The sequence below is a fragment of the Macrotis lagotis genome, chromosome X, assembly GCF_037893015.1.
Source record: "Macrotis lagotis isolate mMagLag1 chromosome X, bilby.v1.9.chrom.fasta, whole genome shotgun sequence".
NCBI lineage: Eukaryota > Metazoa > Chordata > Mammalia > Peramelemorphia > Peramelidae > Macrotis > Macrotis lagotis.
In genome coordinates, this window is record NC_133666.1 from 295,130,208 (window position 1) to 295,144,437 (window position 14,230).

A 14,230-nucleotide genomic window follows, 5' to 3' on the forward strand; every position below is an offset into this window, starting at 1 on the left:
ATAAAATGACAATTGTTATAGGATATGCAGGGAGATATCCCCACTGGTGGAACAGTGAACAGATTCAGCCATTCTGAAAAGCAGTTTTCAACTATATCCTTTGACCCAGCAATGCTTCTACTTGGCCTATCTCTCCAAAGAATTCAAAGAAAGAAAAAAGGATCAATCTTAACAAATATATTTATAGCAGCTTTTTGATATAGCAAAGGACTAGAAATAAAAGAGGTATCCATCATTTGGTGAATGGCTAAACAAATTATGATATATATATATATATATATATATATATATATATATATATATATATATATATATATAATATATATATATATATAAATATAATGAATATTAGGTTTATACCCTAAGAAATGATGGAAATGACAGTTTCAGAGAAACCTGACAAGACTTACATGAACTGATGTAGAGTGAAGTAAACAGAACTAGGAGAACAACATATACAATTGTATATGTAAAGACAAATAACTTTAAAAAAAATTTAAAAACTCCAATCATTGAAAGGACCAACCACGAAGTGTACTACTTAAGAACACATTCTGATGAAAGGCTCATAGTGTAAAATGAAGCATAAATTTTTTGGACATGGCAAATATGTAGATTTGTTTTGCTTTACTGTGTCTAGTGGTTACAGAGATTAGATACAAAATTTTTCCTGATTTGAGAGACAAAATGAGCTAGTATCAGTATTTCTTTTCACCTTCCTCCCACAAAAAAAGAAGAAACTTAAGAATACTTTTTGAAGCATTTTAAACAATGCATAAAAGAAAATAGAGAAAAGAAAAAAACCTTTAAAAGTAACAGATTCAATTTGTTTACATTAAAAAACAAACTGAATTAATTCAAGATTTATTGTTTCATAAATAATCTTTTTCTGCCCAGATATGTGGTAATATCCATGGGGTGGTGTTTCTTAAATTCAGAATAAAAAAATAACCATTCCACTCCCTACAATTCTAAAATCATTGATTCGGATTCCCTAAGGTAGACATGGTGACCCTTAAGGTAAGGTAGCACATGATAGCATCATAGAAGGACAGAGAAATTGATTAGCCTACTGAGATGGACCAAAGCTTGGTGGATATAAAAATAACAAGAAAAACAATCTAGTTAAAAGAATAATTATAGTGATGTTTCGTTATCATAAAGGGTAATTGATTATGAAGGGATTATAGAGATTAGTAGTAGAAGTTAGTAAATGAAGAAAGTAGATCTAGGAGAAAATATATAGTCAGTGTGACAATAGAATCACTGAAAATGTCATTTATGACATTCACTTCTTAACTTCAAAGCTGTGAAGAACACATCACTTTTGAGAAGAATCTAGAAATGGTGAACTTTTGTCCTACATTGGCATAAACTTCTAGACTAGTAAAAAGATTGGAAAAATTTTAGGAACATTATTATGTAAATATCTTCACTGAAAAAAGCATGAAAGTAATACAAAAAGATGAGAGAAACAGTATGGCAAAATTTCAATGAAGAGGAAAATAACATAGAGATTTTCAAATGCCTTTCTCCAATTGCTCATTGTTACATCCTCTTTGTAGAAAAAGAAAAGGGCATAAAATGCATAATTCTGAAGGATCTATGTGATATCTTTCCCACTTCTGCCCCAGTTTTGGGGTTATTGAGTAATTCCATCCTACCACACACATTGCGGGGTGGGAGAGTTGAGGAGGGAGATCCTCCCTTTACTATGACTAAAGAGCAACAAATGACAACAAAGTAGCTTACCTCCAAGAAGGCGTTCATTTGTTTTTGGACTCTGTTGACAAATCTCCACTGGATGACTAGGCTAATGTAAGGAAAATGAGACGCTTAAAAAAAATTGTCACAATCATTAATTTCTATTTTTTAAATTTATAACTTCATTAATCCCTTATTAATCAATTAATTCCTTATCAATTTACTTTGCATTAATTTGAAACACCAAAATGCCAGGAGAAGTACTTGGTACAAGGGTTTTTTCATATACTTTCCAATGAATTAAGGTAAGAGCATTACATTGTTGAAGCTGAAATTGCTAGGAACTAATTAGACTATGAGAGCAGTAGAGAAAGCATGAATTCAAAGTTACTGAGTTTTTGAGCCTGGGAATCTGAGAGGATTGCAGCACCAACAGAAATAGAGTTAAGAGAATACAGTACTTTATGTTGGCAGCTTTCTTATGTGAAGGCTTATCTAATTGCAAAAAATGAAACTTTAAGCTATGACATTAGAACCCTACTTTGTAAAAGTTACCCTCTCTGTCTTGGTTTCTAAAATTCAGAAACACTGACCAAAGGAATATGTAAGTGTTCCAAGGAAGTATTACATGCTTTAGTAACCAACTTATCCTCCATTGCATCTCATGATCTGAGCATAAACATTATGGCTATTAGTTCATAGTAAAATAAGTAAATGAGAAATTCAAGCCAGAAAAAACAAAATCACCATTCTAATCATGGGGTGAGCTCAAGGAAAAACAAAAATCTTGTCATTGAATAAGAAGCAATAAAACTCATGTCTGTAGCACATGTCAAACTTGTTATTATGGATAATTTAAGATGTAAAAAAAGAGGAATACATACTCGATATATTCCCTTTTGTTTTCATTTGTCACCATGATTTCTGATCCATTCGGCTTCAGGTCCACTTGGTATGTCTGCATTTTCAAAGACAAACAAAAGATTACCATGAAATTACATTGTATATGTTCTTACTGAATTTTTAAAAAAAATATAGTTTCTTGTCTTCTGAATATCTATTAATTAACATGGAATGTATTAGAATGTCTAATGAGCATTTTAGATTGGATTCTAAAGATCCTTCATACTTAAAGTTGTCATCACTGAAGGCAAATTATCCTATGATTATTTATGAGTCTGAATCATACCATGCACTGCATTATTGAATGGGAAAAAAGGTTGCTGCAGCAACGCCCAGCTCCTAAGCACATAGCAAAGGCATTTACTTTGCTTAACAAAGAGGAATACATTATTTATTGCAGGAATATAGAAGGTTGATATTTCAGTGTAAAAACCACCTATTTTTCTATAGAAAAACACATTTTCTTGTAATAAACAGGTTAGTTGTTGGGTAAAGGAGATGAGGGTGGGAGAGGGTTCTATCCATGACAATACTGAATGGGTGGGTGCCTTAAATCTATGGGGAGATGTCAGTTTCTGATAATGATGATGTTTGTCCTTCATATTCTAAGACCACATCAGGGAGGTGATGCCATGACAAGCACATGGATTGGATTTGAGTGAGGGTATGCTGTGCAAATTAACAGAACTGACCCTAGGTCCTATGTCTCTTGACTTCCTTGATCTTGTACTCTTTGCAAAACCCCACTTTCTCCTCCAGAATAGGTCCAGGGGCCAGATATGAAGCAGGATGACTGGAGATGGCCCTGGATTCAAGGCAATCAGGGTTAAGTGACTTGATCAAGGTCACTCAGCTAGTAAGTATCTGAGGCCAAATTTGAAGTCAGGTCCTCCTGACTCTAGACCTGGTGCTCTACATACTGTGCCGTCACAAAAACACTTGAAACTAGCACCTGCTATGCGAGATGAGGTAAGACTCATAGAAAGGGGTGCCAGGCTACCACAGTCACAAATCTGATGGGCTCAAATTCCTGCATGGAAGTGTCAATCTAAGGCTGGGGCTTTTCATCTTATCCTTAACGTAGTGTCTAACACTTAGTAGGTACTCAATGAATGACTTGGGGATTGGGCCTGGAATCAGAAAGACCCAAGTTCAAAACCATGCTCAGACACAAGCTGTATGACTCTAGACCCAGTTTACCTCGGCTTCCTCATCTGTAAAATCAGCTAGAGAAGGAAACGGCAAACTATTCCAGTATCTTTGCCAAGAAAATCCCCAAAGGGATCACAAAGAGTAGAACAGGCCTGGAAAAATGATTAAGTAACAACAACAAATGACTTGATTTAACCTGGAATCCATGAATAGTTTTCTGGGGATCTATAAAATTAAACAAGGAAAAAAAAATTGTTTTCATTAACCTCTATTTGAAATTTAACATTTTCTTCAATTAGGAATCCAGGTAACAAAGGAAGACTTCAGGAGACTGTCAAAGGGATTCAAGATACTAAAAAGATTAAAAACCCATTATTTAATGGATAATAGGCAGAAGATGAGAAGAATAATGGGGTGGGCTGCAGGGCAGTGGAAAGGATGAAGCAATGGAGAGGATGATCCATTTGACAGCAACTGTCCCATCTATCTGGCTTAATCCCATTATCAAATGTCTGGGTCATAGTTAGCCTTGAGAGGAGGCACTTATTTGTCACCAGTACAATGCATAGCAGATAGGGACTTATAACTTGAACCTATGTCTTACCACAGTTTCTGGTTTCATATCAGAGCCAAAGTTCCCTATCCTTCCTCATTCTCACTTTTTTGGGGGGGAATGGGATAAATTTTAAAAAATACCAAAAACCAACTTCTTTATTACTCATTTCACTCAGGTGAAAAGATGAAGTATGTTTACCAACAAACTAGTCACAATTATTTGTTCAAAGAGGAAAGTGGGTATCTTAAATATAAATTCATAAAAGGAATTTGATAATGACACTGAAATTTGAATATGCCCCCCCCCCCAAGTCAAGAAACAGTTGTGGGGTTTTGCAAAGAGTACAAGATCAAGGAAGTCAAGAGACATAGGACCTAGGGTCAGTTCTGTTAATTTGCTGTGGGACCTCTATCAAGTAACTTAACCTCTCTGGCCTTCAATTTCATCAACAACGTCAGGGGGATTGTTTGATATATTCTCAATGTCATATCAAGTTCAAACTCTGATTTTAAAATTGCTTCTCTTATTCCCTTACATTTCTATAATGTTTTTTGAGTGTACTGCTATCTTATATAATTTGTCACAATAATTTCACCCCCAAATTAAGAAATAGGTACAGAGATCACAAAGCATGTTACTTAGTGAGCTAATCTCCTGATTGAATCCCGGGTCTTTTTCACTACAATTTAATCATGCTATCTTTAAGAAAAGCACCAGACATCATCTGTTGGAGAGTGAATGTCTATTTAGTAGGAGATTCATGCTTCATGTAGGGGTTCTACTCTCTATGTGTGGGTGTACTAGCAGTCTTTTCTTTTTCTGTATTCTCCTCCTGGATAATGTGCCTGCTCTGTGTTTCTGTGACAAGACTCTCACCTGGTTCTCCACTTAAGTCTGTTTCACAGTCTCCTTTGTAGGACCTTCATCCATACCCATTCCCGACTCTATTCTGGGTCTTCTATTCTTTCTATTGCTCTGTACTGTCTCTTTCTGAGCTCATTTGTTCCCTTGGGTTAAATGGTCATATCTATGTGAATGATTCTCAAATCTACATTATCTGCTCTCCTGAGCTCCAATTCTACTTTATCAGTTGTTTTTGGACTTCAAGATGACTGGCGCATGGGCACCTCAACCTCGCCATGTTCAGATAAGAACTAAAGATTGTTCCCTCCTAACTTTCTTCTCTTCTAACTTCCTTATTACTTCCAAATTACCCAGACTCACAAACTTCCTTCAAACTTAACCCACATCACAATGTGCTCTGAAAACCTATTGTTTCCACTGTTACAACTTCCTGATATATCGCCTTCACTCAATCACCACTGCTATTCAGGTTATTATCAGGTCTCACCTGGATTACTGCAATATATTTGCTTCTTTTTTTAATTTGGAGACAATCAAGGTTAAGTGGGATGCCCAGAATTACACAGCTAGTAAGTATTTTGAGGCTGCGTTTGAACTAGTTACCCTTAAAATAACTTTCCAATTGCTCTCTAGGCCTAATGTCTGTCAATCCAGTTCCTGTTTAGGCTCAGCTGCCAAATTGGTCTTCCTAATTATTATGTCACTTCTCTCCTCAAACTCCAGTGCTCTGTACCTCTAAGTAATAAATATATTAAAAATATAAATCTTTTTACAACCAGACCCCATCCTACTTTTCCTATCTTCTTGTGATAAACTGTCCTCCACAAAGTCTACTGCCTCTCTCTATATGCTGCTCTTCTTGTTCTTCCCCCCACATAACACTTCAACCCCTATCTGTTCACCTTTCCACTGGTAGTCTTCCACTTCACCTTTGACTCCTGGCTTCCTTCAGGATACATTTTGAGAAGTCTCACCTTCTGCAATAGACCTTTCCTGGTCTTCCCTTCTTCTCAGTTCTTATTGCTTTCTTTTCTAAGATTATTTCTCAGAGATAATATATTAAGTAATATTATATTTATAGAATGAAATGAAATAATTATATAATTTATTTTACATATATTTTATTAAATTTATGTAATCATGTCATTATTCTATAAATATACTATATTCTATAAATATACTATATTTATAAATTTACACTGAGATATAATAATTAAATATTTTAATATATAGTAATACATTATGTATAAATTGTCGATAAAATATGTATATATATATATATATATATATGTATAAATACACAAATGTATCTAGTAATTTCCATGTTGTCTCTCCCATTTGAATGTGAACATCTTGAGGGCAAGGAAAATTTTTGCTTTTTTTTTTTAACATAATCATAATCTTGTACTGTGTTGGTTAACTAGTAAACACTTAATAAATGCTTGGTAATTGAAGGCTAATGTGGGCAGGGAGTTAAAATGATTTTCCCTAAATCACTCAGCCAGTATATGTCAGAGGTGAAATCTGAACCCAAGTTCTCCTGCTCAGAAACTGACTGGTGAATCACTGTGTCATACCACCTCTCGGGTCAATCTCTTTTCAAAGCTTCAAAGTTTTATTTGTATAACATTATGTCTTATGATTTTCAATGTAACTGAACGATTACTTGCTTTATTATTGAGCCTCCTATGTATGGTCTTTATTCTGTGATTTTTAGTGTCATACGGATGAGTGTATTGTCTTTTGCATTTATGTATGAGATAATTCCTTGTGTTGGGCAATGAGATACTTTTCAGATGCTGCAATTTTCTCAATGAAAAATATTCTTTAATCAGGTCTCAGAATTGAGCAGCCTCAGGTTCTGTCATCAGTTGAGAAGGAAAGCAAATCAGGTAATAAAGGTAACATCTGCATTTTGATTACATAGAGCAAAAGCCAGTAAGAATCTCTGCCATGATCTTCCATTACTAAATGGGAAAGGGGAGGAAGCTCTAAATATTCAGAAAGATAGTTTGCAGACATTCCTAGTCATTATGGGAAAAGCATTTGCCTCACTTATATGAGTGAAATTACTTTCAAATTCTTACTAGTAAACTAATTAGCTTTTCTTTATAGAAGGAAAATATAAGCTGGCACCTTGGTTAGTCTAATTTTAATTATATAATCAAAATTTTTGAGGGGTATGACAAGAGGACAAGAAAGTTGTTGATTCTTTATGGTCTTCAAAACAAAAATAAAAAATTTTCAATTGAAGGGAAGAGATGGAGCAAAAGAGAAATGAAAGGTTAAACTTATTTCATACCAAATTTATTAATATATGTTTATTAATATATTAAGCCTTGAAAGTTTAATCTTTAAAAAACAGGTTAGCCCTCTAAGGAGAGAGGCAGTAATTTCAACAAATTTGGGACCTAATCTTGTCAATCATCTTAATAATCTATTTTGACTGTTGTATTGCTTTGTCTGGCTCATTAAAAAAGAATATCTAAGTCTTCTCTTGTTTTTCATGAAGAGTTTGGCAAGAAATAAAACTGAAAATCAGCCTCAGTCTGAAGTCTTTTCTAAATAAAAAAAATCATTCTTTCTCCAGTATTCATTTACTCGACATTAAATAGTTCAGGAAAAGCAAAAAAGAACTGCCACCCATTGAGTTGGCAGATGGTTACTGACAGATGTGAGAGTCAAAAATTAAAATAGATTTTTAGAATCTTCTTTGGATTTGAAGATTGTCTCATCTTTTTTTCCCTACCTCCCCTTCATATGACTCACCTTTAATTCCTATTGGGATTTCTATAGTTTACATGAAACATGAAATATTTGGTGTGTGCATTTGGGGTTTTATATTATTGTTTTTCCTTTTTTCTTCCCCCCCCAAAATGATACTTTCAAGAAGATTACCAAATTATACTTAAAGAAATCCAGAAGTAAGGCCCATCCAACGATCAGGTTCAGTTAAAGGTACCAATGTTAGCTTTATAGCATCAGGATATTTCTTGGTACACTAGTCATTTCCACTTTTTTCCTCCTGGAGATGACTTCTAAACTCAGAAAAGTTAAAATGACTTTTTTTGAGATCACACAACAAATATGCCAGAGGCAAGCTTAAAATAGTTTCTGATTCACAACCCAGGGTTCTGTCTTTTTAAACCACACTCAAGTTACTGGGTACCTATTTATCTATAGTCCCTTGAGTTTTAGCATGGTCAAGTAGCCAGGAAATCTGTGTAATTAATTGGAAGGAAAGCTGCAATTATTCCAAGGTTCTATTCTGTCTAAACATGCAACTCTTAGGAGCTGTCCTCACTCTTTTTAAATACACTTATATTTTTCTACCTAGAAGTGATGGTTGTGTTTAGATCCTTAGATAAATTACATTCTTATTGAAAGGTTTTTCCCTTTCTTCCTGTTGCTTATATGTTCTCTATGTCTTTTTTCTTATAAATTTGTTTTCTTGGTCTTAGGTTTTAATGAAACAGAATACATATTGTGAGTCCTGACAGATATGGTACAATTAACATACAAGTAGTTTACTTTGTAAAATTTTTAAATGGTCGTTAAAAAAAGGTCAAAAAAAATCATTTACAAAGGCTCAAAAAGAAACAGGGGTCGACAAAACAAGATTAACATCACATCTTCTTTCCTCTTTACTTCCTAGATTATAGTTAATACTTTCCTTTAGGGAGAAGATGACATATGTCAGTGGAAAAAGCTTTAAAAGCTCTAAGTCACATCCAAGACACAGGTGAACTTAATTCTCATTTAAGGAATGTAGAAAAACAGAAAACTGTCTCTGACATCTTAATCATCCTCAGGTTTGAAGAAATGAACTCCTTCTGACCTCTATATGCCATAAAAAATGTCAGAAGTTTGAAGGCTGTATTATATTATTGGAATTGAAAAGGAGGGATGAAATCACTGCTTCAGGTAACCAGCAGTCCCTAAAGACACCAAATTTCAGTATCCGTTAGTCTTAAAATAGCCACTACCTTCTTAATCCAGCCAGTTAGAATAGAACTGAATGTATAAATACTGTCATGACTGAGTTGTGTTTTTTCCTCCTCATTGATAATATTAGTTTTAGGATTTCATTGGATCATTGGAAGTTAACCGCTGAAGTCTGTTTCATTTAGATTACTTTGTTTGGCTCTGGGTACCATATATTCTTTCTTTGACAATATACTGATTCACCAGCACTGAAATGCTTAAGGAGATTGGGAATATATATATATATATATATATATATATATATATATATATATATATATATACACACACACACACACACACACACACATACATATATATATATATATATAAAACTTCACTTTTATAGTTTATAATACAGTTTATCTATAGTAATAGATTATTCATAGGAAGGAAGTAATAATATATTGAAGTTTAGTGTTGTCTGACTCTTTGTGACCCCATTTGGGGTTTACTTGACAAAGATATTAGGGTGGTTTGCCATTTTCTTCTCTAGTTTATTTTACAAATTAGAAAACTGAGAGGGGGCAGTTAAGTGGTACAGTGGATAGAGCACCAGTCCAGTAGTCAGGAGTACCTGAGTTCAAATCTGGCCTCAGACACTTAATAATCACCTAGCTGTGTGGCCTTGGGCAAGCCACTTAAACCCATTGCCTTGCAAAACAAAACAAAACAAAACAAAAAACTGAGGCCAATTGAGTTAAGTGAGTGGTCCAGGATCCCATAATTATTAAGTGTTTGAGGTCAGATTTAAACTCAAGAAAGTAAGTCTTCCTGATTCCAGGTCCAGTGATAGATATCTACTATGCTACTTAGCAGTTTCAGAAAAAAAATAGGTGAGTTTTATCATTAACCGTTTGGTAACACCATTGTCCAATGTATTTGATATTTTATGAGAAACTCTAAATATCCTTCAAAAAATGAATGACAAAGAGGTGAAGGAAACCATTTCCCACTGGTGATGTCTAACATGCAGAAGAGACAGTTAAAGGATAGACATGACAGCTGCCTTCAGGTGTCACATGGAAAGGGGAGCAGATCTGCTGGACAGCAGAGGGCAGTATATGGGCAAATGGGGGGAGAGATTGAAGAAGGCAAATGTTGGTTCAGAATAAAAAGGAACAATCCAACCACAGAATGGGTTCTTTTTTGTTGGAGGTATACAGGCAGGATCTGGAAGATAATAACCGTGTTTTCAAATGACTCCTACATTGGTTAGGAAGTTGGACTGAAAAATTTCTTAAGTTACCTTCTATTTCTATTATTTATTTTAAGATTCTAACAAATTGTGTTTACATAATGTTTTTAACTTTTGAAAGTGTTTTCTTATCTATTTTCACATTTGAAACTCAAAAACTCCTGTGTGAGAGGTAGGGTTGAAATGTCCTCATTTTACAGATGAAGTATCTGAAATATGGAAGGATTAACTGACTTATCCATAATCACAGAAACAGTGGGAGAGTTGGAATGAGAAGTCAGGTTTTCTTGCAAAATCCCCTATAGCTTTTTCACTCTATCATATGAGCTCCTTAAGTTTTAGGGCTGAGTCACATATTAGATCTGGGAAGTCTGAATGATCAACCCTCCAGTGGACAGTAGTGTTTCTATGGATTGAGAGTTCCAAGGTGTGACTTTTAATATAATTTCTTTTTTTAATAACATTTTATTTTCCCCACTAATCACACATAAAAACACTTATAAGCATTTATTGTCTTTTTTTAAAGTTTTGAGTTCTAAATTCTATCCCTCTCTTCCTTCTTTCCACCCCTAATACAGCAAGCAATCTGTAGTTGGCTATACATGTGCAATCATGTTTTCATATTTATTTATTGTGTACCTCAACATTTTTTCTTTTGTTCAAGTATTAATATTCTAATGTTCTTATTAGCAGGAGAAGAGATCATGTGTCATTGGGTAAGGAGAGATGAATATTTCTAGCATTTTTCAAGTTGCTTAAAAAATGAAGTAAAATTTCAAAGACTCTGTTACGGATTTTTTTTTCTTTTTTTGGGGGGGTTGCAATTCAATGGGGTTAAGTGAATTGCCCAAGGTCACATAGCTAAGGAATTATTAAATGTCTGAGGCCAGAGATGAACTAAAGTCCTCTTGATTCCAGGGTCAGTGCTCTACCCACTGCCCCAATGTAGATTTTTTTGATTAGAAAAAATTAAAACAAATAAAAAAAATCTACAATTTGGTGTCTTATAATATTCTCTTTTTTGTTTTTGTGAAGTGGAACCCATAAGAATTTGTTCACATCTTTAGTGTAATAGGATAATCCTTTTGGGAGAGAAGGAATTGAAGAGGAGGAGGATTATATTTTGGATGATATGAAAATTAGTCAATTTGGGTGACTCCAGAGTATGTACACTTGCCTCTCAGAATTCTTGCAACAAAAGACAGATTTCAGTTTGCTAATCCTTCTGGGCAAGGCAAAAGATTATTTTTCCAAGGAATATCTAAGGGATTTGAAAGTGCACAAATTTTAAGGAGAGAGAAAGCAACATGGAACAGATCAGCTTATTGTTCCAGGAAGTATGAACAACAAAAGCATGGACTGGTAAGGCAGAACATTTTTGAGTTCTAAACCTGGATCTTCTACTACTTTGTTATGCAACTTTCTTATTTACAACAAAAGAAATTGAGCTAGGTGATCTCCAAAGCATCTTTTTGCCCTAACTTCATATGACACCATAGTTTTCATTTGTTGAAGCAGTGAGCTAATCAATGAAAGTATTTCCACTTTGAGAGAGTACTCAATTTCCAAACTGAGAAAGCATCACCTCTGATGGTTGTGACAATGGAACAGTCTTAAATCTTCCATTAGTGTTCGCTAGGGAAAGACTGGAACAGGAATCTGGCACCCTACCAAAGTAATTAGGTAATTCCAACACCAACAGATGAAAATTATGCACCATTTAAAATTGCTGAATGTTCTTTACTTATTGAAAAAAGCATTACAATGTGATAAAGAAAATACAACTTTCAGAGTCAACAAAGAGCAATAATTGGGTTACCCAAACGTACCTGTCCAAAGTTTTCTTCATCTATGCAAAACATGAGATCAAGTTCAGTAGGATCATTTTCTAAGATCCATTTTAAGGAATTGTAATATTCACTATCCTATTGAAATGACACAAAATTATGAATGAGCAACATAAAAGCATTTGATTTGTGAATTAGATGAGTTACATACATTTAGAATGAGTAAAAATTATGGCATTATGGCATTTAATGATGTTACCTTGTTCTAACCCCAGTATAACTCTTATCTCCAATTGGGAAGAACAATATATTAAAAAAAAAAAGAAAGAAAAGTTTTGCCAGCAGCAGAGGCTTAGTGTAAAATCCACTAAATAATAGTATACATGAATAGTTCTTAAGGCAAGTTGGAATAGGTAAAAATATGCAACTATGAAAAAGAAAGGATGGATGATAATTAGTGTAGGTAATAATTTTGCCTGGATTTAGGCGTGCCTTTGGGTTACTCACTAATGTTCAAGAAATTAGGGTAAAAATACAAGATCAAAAGGAATGAAAATTGTCAGTAGATGATCTTAGGTAGATGTTGTCAGTAACCAGAAATTTACTGAACACTCCTTTCATTTTTGAATGTAAATGCCAGGAAGGATGAAGAGAAAATGTGATTATATTTTATCAAGTTCTAGAAAGTTTGATTGAGAAGAAAAAGTGGATAGAATGAACTATCCTGATTATATGTAGCTTTAAATTTATATTTCTCTTCCCCTAGCATCCCTCAGTAGTTTAGGGTCAGATATATCTGCTAAGATAGGAATAATTGGTAATTACAGGCAAACAGGAAAATGTTTTGATTATTATAAGAAACTTTCACATTTTTCTGTTTTATCTCCCCCCACCCTGCTGTGCCTCATTAAACTGTATTATATTTATTTAAATATCTTCCTGAACAAGTCATTTAACCTTTGTTTACTTTGGGATTCTTATTTGTAAAATGGAGATAATTATATCACCTACCTCCTAGGGTAGTTAGAAGAATCAAATGAAATAAAAATGATCAGTTCTTTAACACAGAACTTGGCACATGGTAAGTGTTAAATCAATATTATTATCATCATCATCATCATCATTATTATTATTATGAGAATAATTTGGAATAAAAGAATCAGAATATCTAATATTTTTCCTAGTAAAAAATACCACTCTACCACTTAAAACATGAATAATCTGTCTTTACTCACCACTGATTCCATATCATTCAAAGTTATCTGCTTTCCCAGCATCATTTTGTAAAATGGTCTAATGAAGAAACCTAAAATAAGGGAATAAATGAATTCAGTTTCAAGAGTTTACTATTGTTAAGGATCAAAGTATAAAATAAAAAACAAGCTCTTATTAAAAAGGAAGAAGGAATAATTCTAGTTATTATGTAGAATAATTCTTCAGTGATATCACAAACAACATGTGGGTAGACTTGCTGTTCAGGGGTACCAAAATACACAGGACAGAGCTCATTTTGACGTTTCAATAGCACAGGACACTGCTGGCCCTTGCAAATAGTGCAATCTTTCTTCCTCTGACTTTAGGAGTAGTTGTCTCTTCTTTATCTCTTTGTCATTTTTCTAACATCTTAAAGTAGACGTTTCCTATGAGTTGATTTTTGTCTTTTATTGGCCAAATCATCCATTTCATGATTTGTAGCTACAGCTTCTAAACTAACTTCCACATCCCCTCCACATCCACATATACTCTATACCTGTATTTCATTTATGCACATGCAGAGTATTTTGTAATATAGGTATTTTTCAATACTTATCACATAACACACTCAATAGGGTATTAGAAATCTATCTTACCCTAGAGAAAAAAAGAGAGGAAAAGGATGGGGAAAAGGGGACAGTGGGAGGAGGAATAGAATAAATGGAGGTAGGGAGGAATGGGATAGAGGGAAATAGAGCTAACAATAGCAACTGTGGGAAAAATATTGAAACAGCTTCTCTGATGGACTTATGATAAAGAATGAGATCCATCCCAAAGACAGAGCTGTTAGTATCTGAACACAGACTGAAGTACACTTTTTTTCTTTCA

General features: G+C 34.0%; 1 protein-coding gene across 10 annotated transcripts in view; it reads right to left on the reverse strand.

Moving 5' to 3' along the window:
• Positions 1-14,230, reverse strand: part of NEDD4L (NEDD4 like E3 ubiquitin protein ligase) — a 448,524-nt gene that overhangs the window by 20,211 nt on the left and 414,083 nt on the right. For all 10 annotated transcript variants that reach the window (XM_074207342.1, XM_074207347.1, XM_074207343.1 and 7 more), the window contains 4 exons: positions 13,384-13,454; positions 12,191-12,286; positions 2,589-2,662; positions 1,753-1,813 (listed from right to left, as the gene is read on the reverse strand). In XM_074207342.1, coding sequence (XP_074063443.1) covers positions 1,753-1,813; positions 2,589-2,662; positions 12,191-12,286; positions 13,384-13,454 — 302 coding nt within the window. The remainder of the gene's footprint in view (positions 1-1,752; positions 1,814-2,588; positions 2,663-12,190; positions 12,287-13,383; positions 13,455-14,230) is intronic.